General features: G+C 39.1%; 1 protein-coding gene across 1 annotated transcript in view; it reads left to right on the forward strand.

Annotated features, from left to right (window-relative positions):
* lsm12b (LSM12 homolog b) overlaps positions 1 to 13457 on the forward strand; it is a 39966-nt gene that overhangs the window by 7862 nt on the left and 18647 nt on the right. The window contains exon 2 of the mRNA XM_078223944.1: positions 3063 to 3196. Coding sequence (XP_078080070.1) covers positions 3063 to 3196 — 134 coding nt within the window. The remainder of the gene's footprint in view (positions 1 to 3062; positions 3197 to 13457) is intronic.

The following is a 13457-nucleotide window of genomic DNA, read 5'->3' on the forward strand; positions in this document are numbered from 1 at the left end:
GGCAAAGATAGATCGAGCAAAAGTTGTAAATTATAGAATGGCCAGTTCTACTAAGCTGGGATTTGATTTAGTAAAAGTGGAGTTGAAACAGTTAGTTATACAAAGGTAAATCAACATCAGAGTAGTGGGAGGCGGAAGAGGGTTCAGAATTTTTTTAATTCATTCATAGGACATGGTTGTTGCTGGCTGGCCAGCATTTATTGCCCATTCCTAATTGCCCTTATTCAGAGGGCAGTTGAGAGTCAACCATGTTGATGTGGTTCTGGAGTCACATGTGGACCAAATCAGGTAAGGACAGCAGATTTCCTTCCCTAAAGGACATTTTTGAACTAGATGAGTTTTTTTTGAACATTGACAATGGTTTTATGGTCATCAGTCGATTCTTAATTCCAAATATTTCCCATAAACAAATGGGTGGAACTCTCAAATCTAGACCCAACCCCACCTCTTAGATATTAAAGGAGATGCAGGGTGATTTAAAGCAGAAAGAGCAGTTTGTCAACTTGAGTTCAATAGTTCAAAAAGTCTAGAGGATTCGGAAAGTGCAGGGGTGAAATTAGAAAGGAAATGAGAAAAACGAAGTGTAAGCATGAAAAAATATTGACCAGTAAAATCAAGGAAATCCCAGAAATGTTTTATGAAGAGCTAGTGAATAACTAAGGAAATGATGGGGCCTATTAGAAATGAAAAGGTAAAGTGGGTTCGGGGGTGGAAGAATTGAACATGTTCTTAGTGATTACCTTGAGTCTTTTTCCACAAAAGGGAACGATGCAGTCATTGTATTTGAGCAGGAGTATGAAATAGTGGCTGGAATAAGCATTAAGTGAGGAAATATAAAGTCTCTTTGAAAGTAGGTAAAGCACCATGTACAGATTGATAAGAGAAGCATGGAAGGAAATCGCTGAGGTTCTGACTATTTTCCAATTGACTCTGGCTGCAGATCTAGGCCTGGAAGATTGAAGGACTAATGTGCTATTGTTTAAAAAGAGATTGGCCTGTATTTACTTAGTCTATCAGTCTAACCTTGGTGATGGGCAGGCAATTGGAAAAAGTTCTAAGGCTTGGTATTAATCGCCATTTAAAAAGGCACAGATTAATCACAAGCAGTCAGCACAGATTTAAGGGAATGTTGTCTGACAAATTGGATCAAACTTTTTGAGGTAACAAGGTCAATGGAGGTAGCCTACATGGAACTTAGTAAGATTCTTGACAAGGTAGCACTTGGCTGAAAAGTAAGAGCCTTTGGGATCCGAAAGGAAAATGGCAAATTGGATCCAATAATGGCCAAGTGGCAGAAAACAAAGGGCACTATGATTAGAATGCCATTTTAGTGATGTTAGCAGTACCAGCTCCCCATGCTTTTCATATATATGAATGATTTTGATGTAAATGTAGGATGCTCAATTAAGCTCTCAGATGATACAAAAGTTGGCCTTGTGGTTGATAGTGAGGAAGAAATCTTCCTGCAACCTGAAGCAGTAAATGACTGGTTAAATGGGCAGAAGAGTGTCAAATAGAATTCATGCCAGAGATGTGTGAGGCAGTGCATTTGGAGAAGGAAAACAATATATAGTAGGATGCTGAGAAGTATACAGAAGCAAAGGGACCTTGAAATACAAGTCGACAGACCGTTGAAGGTGGCAAGTCTAGATAGATAAGGTGGTTTACAGGGGAAACTTTATTAGTTGAGGTGTGGAATGAAAGAATTACTGCTGACTAGGATTGAGTGACCATCTCCAGGTGCTTTCTTCAACTTTTGGGAGTTTCTTAAATGCACCATGATTTTCTCCCTGGCCTTGCCATGACTGATCTCCTGGAATTCTTAGAAGGCTGCAGGTTGTGTCTGTCTAACAACCATATTCCTCCAAGTATTGCTGTGATAGCTCACAAAGCCAAGCAGCCTTTTGGCTAAGCACACAGAAATTATTATGGGCCTATGGTATGCATTGACTTGTAGGGAAGCCTGCAACCTGATCGAAAAATAACTTTCTCTGCCCTCTTTCCAGTGGCAACCTCAAACACAACCTTTCATCCAGGTTGAGATGCTGATTAGGTATTCTTAACTCCAGCTCCCTCTTAAACTTAGAAGTAACCAGCACAATTGTTTATAACCAAGTATCTGCAAACCCTTTGAAACTTTGGGAGACTCAGAGTCTACATTATGAACTCCGACTACAAAGGTTCTCCTGCTTCTCAGTAAAACAATCTAAAACTCCTTTCATCTCTTAACAATCAAAACATCCAGGCTTACTGACAAACAGACTGCAGAACAGATCACATGACCCCCCTTGTTTAAACATAGTTGCAAAATATAATCTTTTAAACCTCAACGTTGTAATGGCATTTAAGAAAATACTTGGATATGTACATATGAAGTGTTGTAACATGTGCGGGCTGAGAATTTAGAAGTGGGATTTCAGCTGGATAGTTCATCACACCAGTGCAGCAACGATGGGACAAATTTCGTATGCATGAACTTTTGGATCCTGACATCAATTTCTATACCTAGCATCTTATTGAGAGATATTCCAGTGTCATTACTAATGTACTAAAAAAAACACTAAATATTTAAAGAAATTGTGCAGAAACACTGAATACTATAAAATTGTTTTTCATTTAAGATTTGTTATGAATGATGTGTCTGTACATAACGGTTGTATTTCTTTGCATAAATTTGGTTATTAATACTTGAAGGATGGTGCTACGAAAGCAAATCATGTGAATCCTGAATACAAAGTTGATCTCAAATGTTTGCAATATGAAATTAACTTGTCTCACTGGCAAATCATAAGTGTTGTGTATTGATTTTTTTTGTATAGTAACCAAGCTGTAAGTAGTAGTGAGGCACTAGTGTGAATTGCAGTTGAAAGATTAATGAATGGGTTTGAAGAATATATATCTCATATTACAGTGTTGACTATTGCCTCATGGAACTATATATTTCAATTAGTGCCTCTTTTTATAGGCTTTTTTCAATATTGAGATCTGGCAAGGGGAATACAGTTCATATAATCAGAGGATTTATCATTCATTAAGTGTGTTCCTTAACCGTTTTCTTAAAGAATGTCCCTCATCCAGTGGGAAGCCCAACCACAACGATGTTCTACTGATTAATTTAGCTTATGTTTCGGATGTTAAAACAATTAACGATCGGACAGAAACTCCACCACCTTTAGCTTCACTGAATGTTAACAAGGTAAGAATCTTAACTTGAGAGAAAATAGTTTGTTCCTGCTGAAAGTTTTGAATAAATGTCATTTTTCTTTGAGGAAAAATGGGTGGCGGGATAGAGAAGTTGCTAAATGTAAGAATTAGCACTTTGTTCACCCTGCATTTAAAAAATATAATTCAAACCCTAGACAGTTTTTTTTTCATTAAATACTGGAGGGAATACATTTCTCTGAAGATGGGCTTCAAATTTACCAATTCTCTTTAAATTTGATCATGAAATTTACATCTTACCTGCAGTTACAGAACATATTTATAAGCCATCATTATATTTTTGATTATTCCCTTTAATTTATCTGTCATTCTTGCGTGTATTGGACAAAAATTGTGTTTCAGCCTGATTTTTAGAACTTTATTGTCACTTATTTGGTAATTTTCCTCAGAAATTGCATGTATATGACAATTTTTTTTTTACCCTGGCTCCATCTGTAAAGGCAATTCAAATATTTGCAGTACTTTTCAGGTTTTCAGGAATGTATGTGTATTTGCAATGTTAGCAGTGATGTTAGCTAAATGGCTATCAGCTACGGACAGTAGCTGAGTTTCATTCTTAATTTCATTGTAGAGCCCCAACTGACACTTTGCTGAATTAGCAGTTTTCTATCACAGATCTGGAACTGAACTGGAGCCATCCTGGTTCAACTACTCGCTGGATGTATTCAAATAATAGGGAAGCTGAGATCATTTTTGAAAATTATGCTTCTGCTGTAGCTTTTGCTGCACTTTATGCCGATGGTATTGTAAATTTAAGTTGGGTCTTTACAACTGAAAAATATTTTTGAGTATAATTGAATGTGCATGAAAGCTGTTGTAGAATGTTACATTGGAAAAAATTGCCTGCTGGATGGTTAGCAAAAACAGGCATCTGTTTTGCAAAATTATTTTAGTTTAAATGATTGCCTTATGGCATGGGTGACATCATGGTTTACACCCTAAATAGTGGTGCTGAAGTTGATGATCAACTGCCTTTGTGCTGTGATTTATGCTATTCATAATTTTCTATTAAGCGAGGAAACGGCAATCTTATTGGATGCGACCAGAGCAAATAAATTTAGTATATTTTCTGTAACTTTCTATTATCGTTTGCAAGGACAATGCAATTTTTAAATTCCATTAATGCCGCCCCAAATCCAATTAATGATCTTGCTTGCTTACATCCTACAGAAGTAGGTGAGTTTGGTGATTCCATCTTTCTGCACAAGCCTCTTGAAAGTTATAATATGCAATGGCCTTGAGCAGTACAAATCAGGAAGATCTCGTAGAAATTTCAACAACATTGTTCACTTAGCCCATTCTGCCAGCTCCACACCCTGCTCGCGATTGAAATTCAATTTCCCCCGTGTTTTTTAACGTTTTTCAACTGTTTATACTTTGATTGTGTTTGAATGACATGGATTCCATATTAGAATAAACCTTTGCATGGAAATTTTTAATTTCCAATTTTTAGTATTAGAAGCAAATCTTCAAACTTACCCTCAACTCTTCCTTAATGTTGAATATTGAAGTAAGTTGACAATTTGTACCTATTATTCAGAACAATGGGAATGGGGAAGGCCATTCAGTCCTGCTCTGCTATTGATTCTGAGCCGTTCAGTAATATCAAGGATGATCATTTACCTTGGCTGTACCTTCCCTCGCCAGCCCCTTATCCCTTATTCTTTGAGTATTCAAAAATCTATTGATCTCTGTCTTGAATATGTTCAACCAGTGAGTTCTGCTGTTCTCAGGGATAGAAAACTCCAAAGCTTTGCGTGAAACAATCTCCCATTCATCTCAGTTGTAAGTGGCCGATCTCTTATTGTGAGCCTGTGAAGCCAATTCTACATTCTCCACATGGGGGAAAGTGGTGCTATTCAGACTCTCACTGATTCCTCAGGGGCAGAAGTGGCCTGTGCTCATTCCTCACTGATGTCATCGAAGAGCACCACTTGACTATTAATCTGTAGGTTTCAATGCGATCACCCCATTCTTGTCAATTCTAGGAAACATAGGCCTTCTCTACTTGATCTCCCCTCTTGGGACCGTCCATCATCCCAGTTATCAGTCTCGTGAACCATCGTGTGTTCCCTCCAAAGCAATTACTTTTGGGAAAGGAGCCTTAAACTGAACACAGCACACCAGGTGTGGCCTGAACAAGGCCCTATCCAATTGCAGTAAATCCACTTCACTCTTGTGCTCCAATCCCTTTGTGATATAGGCTAACTAATATGCCATCCGCTTTCTTAATTGCTTGCAGTACTTGCATGTAACTTTGTGATTTGTATATAATGACATCCAGGTCCCTCTGAATACCAACATTTCCCAGTCTCTATTTAAAACATAGTCTTTTCTATTTCCCCTTCCAAGCTAGATAACTTTTTTTTCATATTATATTTCATCTGCGTGTTCTTGCCCACTCAACTTGTCCAAATTCCTTTGCAGCCTTTTTTCTTGTGTCCTCCTTGCTTCCTACTAACTTTGTATCACCAGCTAACTTGGAAACATTGCACTTAGGCCTCTCATCTAAGTCATTAATATAGATTTTAAATAGCTGAGGTTCCAAGCTATGATCATGTGGTAGGTACCCTATTAGCCTGTTTATTCCTACTTTTTTTTCTGTCTGTTAACCAATCCTCAAAACCTTTCCAATAGTTTGCCCATTCTAGGAAATTTAGGCCTTCTTTACTTGACCTTGCCTCTTGGAATAGTTCTGTCATCTCAAAGAAATCCACTGGGGAACAAAGTGCAAGGTATCAGTGGAAGTACAATGTCAATTACGTATTGAAGAGGGGGGAACATTGGACAAAAGGGACAACTTTCAAATTATTGCCACTCTGTATGGCAGATGAATCATTAATTTGATTTGTGACCATTTTAATGAACTGAAAAGGAACCATATAGCTTTTTGCATATGTTTTCTCTTATTCCTTCAAATGTATAATATTTGATTTAAGGTGCTGTTTCAACAATATTGAAATAATTTGAAAAAATATTTTGATAATGGACATTAGGGCATAAGAATTCCTGAGATTATTTTATTTGTATAGTGGTGTAACCATTGGTTGATTTAAGCTTGTGGAGGTCCTATAAACACTTTCATTGTATAATTTTTAAAGTAAATTGTAGTGTTGCCTTGTGTCATTTCTAGTGAATAAACAATGTATTTGTGGTGCTATGGCCCATGCTGTTGTTTCAATGTATACCATTTTAGGTGTAAAAAGAGTTGTCATAGGCTTTTCTCATTGTTTCATCCTCCAGCTCTTCATGAGTTGGAAGTGCAAGAAATATTGTTGAATTCCCCTAAATTAGGTATTCTATTTCTGTGTGAGAGTCTGACAAGTGTTAGTAACAGATTCAGTGTTTATAAATACAGTCTTTCTTTGGGTGAAGTTGTATAATTGGTTTGCCAGCATAATGTACATTCCATGATTTTGGGCTTTTGTGCTTGAGTAGTGGCCTTAATGACTCATTTGTGTTCAGAGTTGTATTCACATGTTTGCTTTGGTACTCCAGGGGTATTGGTGAGGTGGGTCCCATTGAGGAACTATGTATGTTGACTATTTTTCTTTGATTAACGTTTCTAAAACTTTACCGACCACTGATAAACTGACTGGCCTGTAGTTACTTGGAATACCTTGCACTCTTCCTTGAGCACAGTAAGAAGTGTCTCAACACCAGGTTAAAGTCCAACAGGTTTATTTGGTATCACGTGCTTTCGGAGTGCTGGTCCTTCATCAGTTGACTCACCTGATGAAGGAGCAGCGCTCCGAAAGCTCATGATACCAAATAAACCTGTTGGACTTTAACCTGGTGTTGAGACACTTCTTATTGAGTCCAACGCTAGCATCTCCACATCACACTTCCTTGAATAAGGGTGTTGCATTTGTCACTCCAATCCTTTGGAACCTAGCCCACATCTCGGAAGATTGGAAGTCTATGGCAAAGTCTTATGCTGTCTCCACCCTCACTTCCCTTAGCAACCTGGCATGTAAGCCATCAACTGGCGTTGATAACATAAGAACATAAGAAATAGGAGCAGGAGTACGCCATCTGGCCCTTCGAGCCTGTCCCGCCATTCAACAAGATCATGGCTGATCTGAAGCGAATCAGTTCCACTTACCCGCCTGCTCCCCATATCCCCTAATTCCCTTATCGATCAGAAAACTATCTACCCGTGATTTATCCCGTGATTTATCCACTCAAAGCATAGCCTGCTTTTCCAATGCATCTATCATTTTTCATACCTTCTGTTAACTCTGCTATCTCTATTACCAATATTTTATCAACATCTTCTTGGTCAACACTAATACAAAAATACTCTAAGCATTCAAAGCCTTGCCGTGTCTCCAAGCCGAAATCACCGTCTTGGTCCCTATTAGATTTACCTTGCCTCTCCTTTTTAAAAAAACACATTATTCTTGGGATGTGAGCATTGCTGGGAAGACCAGCATTTATTGCCCTTGAATAGAATCGCTTGCTAGGCCATTTTGAAGGGCAGTTAATAGTCAACCTCTGTGGGTCTGGAACCATATATAGGCCAGACCAGGTAAGGATGGCAATCCTATAGAAGATTCGTGGGCCAGATGGTTTTTATGGAAGATTCGTGAACCAGATGGTATTTTTGACAATCCGGCAGTTTGATTATTATTGATGACTACATTTTTATTCTCGATTTTGAATTGATTTTAAATTCCCCCAGTTACCATGGCTTGAGTAAATTGAAAGCCAGTACAGACTTGTAAAAGGCAGATTTTGTTGGTTTATCTATTTGAATGTTTTTGAAGTAACAAAGGTGTTTGACCCCATTACCATGTGAAAAGGCTGGTTAACAAATTTGAGACTTGTGGAAAATGTGGGTCATTGTCAATTTGGATAAAACTTAGCTTAAGGACAAAAGAGTGAATTGTGGTATAGGCAGTCCTCAACTTTGCGACATTCAAGTTACTATTAGCGTTTGTAAATCGATATCCCATTTCGACGTTACATGTTTTGACTTTGACACCACGCCTGCACATTTATACATTGGCATTCTGTACTGCCTATCTGTATGACTGGACAGATTGAACTGTCTTTATTAATTTGGAAAATTTTGGTGCAACAATTGTGATTTTAATGCATTTATATACTTAATGTGTTCAGACTTGTAGAAGTTACAGGTAACTGACAGTATATCCCCCACATTAACTGAGGAACTTGTGCTAAGGTGCGCAGGTATCAATAGTTGTCTCAATGACTTGACAGGGCAAGAGTTGAGAGCATTTAATATTGCCAGGCACCACATGAGTGATTTCCAGCCTCGGTTCAGGAATCAATCCTCCTTTCCTATGGGAAAATTGGTTCTGACTTATGATGTTTTAACTTAATGTGGTTTTCAGGAACCAAATGTGTTTGAAGTCTGAGGATTGCCTGTAAATGGTTGCTTTTTTTCAGACTGGAAGATGGTCGATAGTGTTGTTCTCCAAGTGGCGTTGCAGGGACCATTTTTTTTTTGTTGATATATGTATATGACTAGGATATTAAATTATTGAGTAAAATTTCAAAATTTGCTGATAATACCAAATTTGGGAGGTGTGGCAAATAGTGAGGCTGATTGGATCAACTTCAATAGGACATAAGTTGGCAGAATTGGCAGATGTGATTTATATAGTAAAATGCTAGGTGATGCATTTTGATAGAAGGGATAGGAAATATGGACTTAATGGTTTTAAGAGTGTGCAGGGACGTGAGGTTTATGTGCCTTGAACTTTGAAGATGGCAGGCCATACTGAGTTGTAAGCAAATGAGGGATAATACGAGCCTTTTCAAAAGGGAAAAGGAAGCATTCCTTAGGATAGATGAGGCCCTTGAAGAATATAAAGAATGTAGGAAGGAGTTAGGAAGGCTAAAAGGGGTCATGAAAAGTTCTTGGCAAACAGGATTAAGGAAAATCTTAAGGCATTTTATACATATGTAAAGAGCAAGAGGGTAGCCAGGGAAAGGGTTGGTCCACTCGAGGATAGTGGAGGGAATCTATGCATGCAACCAGAGGAAATGGACATGATACTAAATGAATACTTTGCCTCAGTATTCACCAAAGGAAGGGACTTGATGGATGAGGAGCCTAGGGTAGGGTGTGTAGATATTCTGGGTCATATCGATATCAAAAAGGTGATGGTATTGGGCATCTTAAAAAGCATTAAAGTAGATAAGTCCCCAGGGCCTGATGGGACCTACCCCAGAATACTGAGGGTGGGAAGGGTGGAAATTGCTGGGGCCTTGAGGGAAATCTTTGTATCCTCATTGGCTACAGTGAAGTTCCAGAGGACTGGAAGATAGCTGATGTTCGTTTATTTAAGAAGGACAGCAGGGATAATCCAGGAAATTATAGGCTGGTGAGCCTTGTGTCAGTAGTCAGAAAATTATTGGAAAAGATTCTTAGGGACAGAATTTACTCATTGGAAACAAATGGACTTATTAGTGATAGCATGGTTTTGTGTAGGGGAGGTCGTGCCTCACTAACATGATCGAGTTTTTCGAGGAAGTGACGAAGATGATAGATGAGGGAAAGGCGGTGGATGTTATGTACATGGATTTCAGTAAAGCCTTTGACAAGGTACCGCATGGTAGACTGGTATGAAAGGTGAAATCGCACAGGATCAGAGGAGAAAGATGAGTACAGAACTGGTTTGGACATAGAAGACAGAGGGTAGCAGGAGATGGGTGCTTTTCTGTATGGAAGGCTGTGATTAGCGGTGTTCCACAGGGATCAGTTCTGGGATCTTTGTTCGAAGTATATTTAAATGATTTGGAGGAAAATGTAGCTGGTCTGATTTAAGTTTGCAGACGACGCAAAAATTGGTGGAGTTGTGGATAATGAAGAGGATTGTCGGATGATACAGCAAGATATAGACCATTTGGAGAAATGGCAAATGTTTATTCCGGACAAGTGAGATAATGTATTTTGGAAGGTTCAATGCATGTAAGAATTATACAGTAAATGGTAGAACCCTTACGAGTATTGACAGGTAGAGAGATCTGGGCGTACATGTCCACTGATCACAAAGTGGCAATGCAGGTGGATAAGGTAGCCAAGAAAGCATACGGCATGCTTTCCTTCATTGGTTGGGGCATTGAGTATAAAAATTGGCGGGTAATGCTGCAGCTGTACAGAACCTTAGTTAGGCCTCATTTAGAATATTGTGTACAATTCTGGTCGCCACACTACCAGAAGGATGTGGATGCTTTGGAGAGGGTACAGAAGAGGTTTACTAGGATGTTGCCTGGTCTGGAGGGTATTTATTAGCCTTGAGGCGAGATTGGATAAACTCAGTTTGTTCTCACTGGAATGATGGAGGTTGAGGGGTGACCTGAGGGGTCTACAAGATTGAGTGGCATGGACAGAGTGGATAGTCAGATGCTCTTTCCTAGGGTAGAAAAGTCAAGTACATGGGGAAAAGTTTAGAGGAGATGTGCAAGGCAAGTTTTTTTTAGAGGGATTCCAAGTGCATAAGGTTTTAATTTAGGCAGGCATCATTATCGGTGCAGGCTTGGACGGCCGAAGGGCCTGTTCCTGTGTTGTACTGTTCTTTCTTTCAAAGCGCATAGGATCGTGAGCTTCATAGATTGAGTACAAAAGCAAGTTGAGCTGGAACTTTTTATAAAGCTCTGATTAGGTCACAACTAGATTATTGCATCCAGTTCTGATTCCCACACTTCATAAAGGATGTGAGGGTCCTTGAGAGGATGAAGAATAGATTTATCAGAATGGCTCTTGCCCGGGATGAAGGACATTGGGAAATATTTAATAGGCATTGACAGATTTTGAATAAGGTAGACAAAGAAAATCTGTTTCCATTAATTGATCGTACGAGGACAGGGAGCCATGGATTTAAGGTTTTGGGAAAGATGCATGAGGATGTGAGGGAGAAATCTTTTCCACAGCACATAGTAATCTGGGATTTATCAACGGGGGTGTTGAAAGCAGAGATGATCAATAATTCAAAAGGAAATAAACTTACAGGGCTACACAGAGTTGGAGAATGGGACTGATTGGATTACTGTACAGAGAGCCTGATTGACTGGATGGGCTGAATTGCCTCCTTCAGTGCTGTCATTATGATAAATACCAAGACTGACCATCCTTTTTAAGATATTCTCCTTGAGGGCAGCAAACAGGATTGGGATGATAGTGTTTATATTGTCTGAAGCTGTGCACTTGGCAAATTCAAGGTAAATGCACCGTGTTTAAAAATACTGCATTGGTTAAATCTCTCCCCTTCTCTATCTCTCCAGAAAGATCCAGTTCTTAACATAGAAATAGAAAATGCTAGAAACACTCAGCAGGTCAGAACCTATGGAAATCTGCTGTTCAGGGATGTCTCCAGCATTTTCTGTTATTTTAAATTTTTGAGCATTCAAGTGTGTTAATTTGCTCTTTTAACCATGACCATACGTAGTAGTTTCTGGCCAGTGAAAATTGATAACACATTAACTAGAGTAATAATTATGAAATGGTGCTGACAACTGCAATTAGAAATCAATTCCACATTGGCAATATTCACTTAAAATGTGATAGTCATTGTGAAACTAGCAAGAGTCATGGAATCTGAAACAAATATGTAAACGAAACAGTACTTTGGAAAGCTGGCTGGTTCAAGACACATCCCTGGGAAGTTCCAGTGGACTCTTCTGTAGCATACAAATTACTTTTTGAAAGTGTAGTCTCTGTTTTCTTGTGTTCAAACACGGTTGCCAAACTATGTAAGGCAAGGTCTCTTAAACATCAGTGACTTGAATATTTAATCTCTCTCTGCTTTTGGTTGGAATAAAATGCTGGCCAAGACACAGATTTCTCTGCTTTTCCATTAATGCGTTGGGATCTTTTATCTCCAGCCAAGTATGCAGACAGGACCTCACTAATATCTCACCTGAGAAACAGCACCGTTGACAATGAACAACCCCACTCTTGCATTGAATTGTTAACATAGGTCACGCACTGAAGTCCTAGAACTGGGACTTGAAGCAACAATCTACTGACTGAGACAAAAATGGTACTGCCAGAGCTGTCACAAATAAAATGCAGCCTCTATTTTGTTTGAGTTGCCATGTACCATTGCATGTAACCTGTTCCCAATCTCTTAAATCCTGCAATATCAGGTGCTAGGCTTTATAGGTAAAATAGCCATTGGGTTTTGGTTTTCTTTGTTTGGAAGATGCAATAGTTCCCATAACATGACAAACTCCACGTAACTGAATGAGGAACAGTGGGTGTGACCTGTACCTGATCTTTTTGTAGGATGACTATATAAGTTCTAATGTCAGATGTTGGTGTCCAAACGGTAATAATTCATCATAGAAACCCTACAGTACAGAAGGAGACCATTTGGCCCATCGAGTCTGTATCGACACAACCCCACCCAGGCCCTATTCCTGTAACCCCAGACATTTATGCTGCTAATTCCCCTGAAACTGGGTCAATTTAACATGGCCAATCAACCTAGCCTGCATATCTTTGGACTGTGCAGTTACGTGCAAAGAAAAGTTAATGTTTCTCCACTCTCCCCTGAAGTTCAGTAGCATTCTGTGATACAATTCCAAGGGTACATAGGAACATATTTGGGACCAGGAGTAGACCATTTGGTCCTTTGAGCCTGCCCTGCCATTTAATAAAATCATGGCTGATTTGACTGTGGTCTCGATTTGACCTTCTTGCCTACCCTTCTCTCTCTCGTCTATCAAAAATCTATTTAACTCATCCTTGAATATATTAGTAACCTAGCCTTCACTAATAATTCTCTGAAAGAAAAAAAGTTTTCTCATCCCTGTCTTGCAGGGACACCTCATTTTTAAACTGTGTGCCCTAATTCTTGTCTCTCCCATAAGAGGAAACATCCGCCCATTATCCACTCTATCAAGTCCCCTCAGGGTCTTGTATGTTTCAATAAGATCACCCCTCATTCTTCTAAATTATAAAGGGTATAGGTGCAACCCACTCAAATTTCTTCAAGATAAGCCCTTCATCCCAGGAATGAGTGCAATTATATCCTTTCTAAAATAGAGGCCAGAATTATACACCGTACTCCAAATGTGATCCGACCAAGGCCTTGGACAGCTGCAGTAAAGCTTCCCTACTTTTATCTTCCATTCCCCTTGCAGTAAATGGCAACATGCTATTTGCTACCTACATATTAACCTTTCATGTACCAAGGCAGCCAGATCCCTCTGTACCATTGAGTTCTTTAATCTGTCTCCATTTAAAATGGCCTGCCGCT

This window comes from Mustelus asterias, chromosome 11 (genome assembly GCF_964213995.1).
Source record: "Mustelus asterias chromosome 11, sMusAst1.hap1.1, whole genome shotgun sequence".
Classification (NCBI taxonomy): Eukaryota; Metazoa; Chordata; class Chondrichthyes; order Carcharhiniformes; family Triakidae; genus Mustelus; species Mustelus asterias.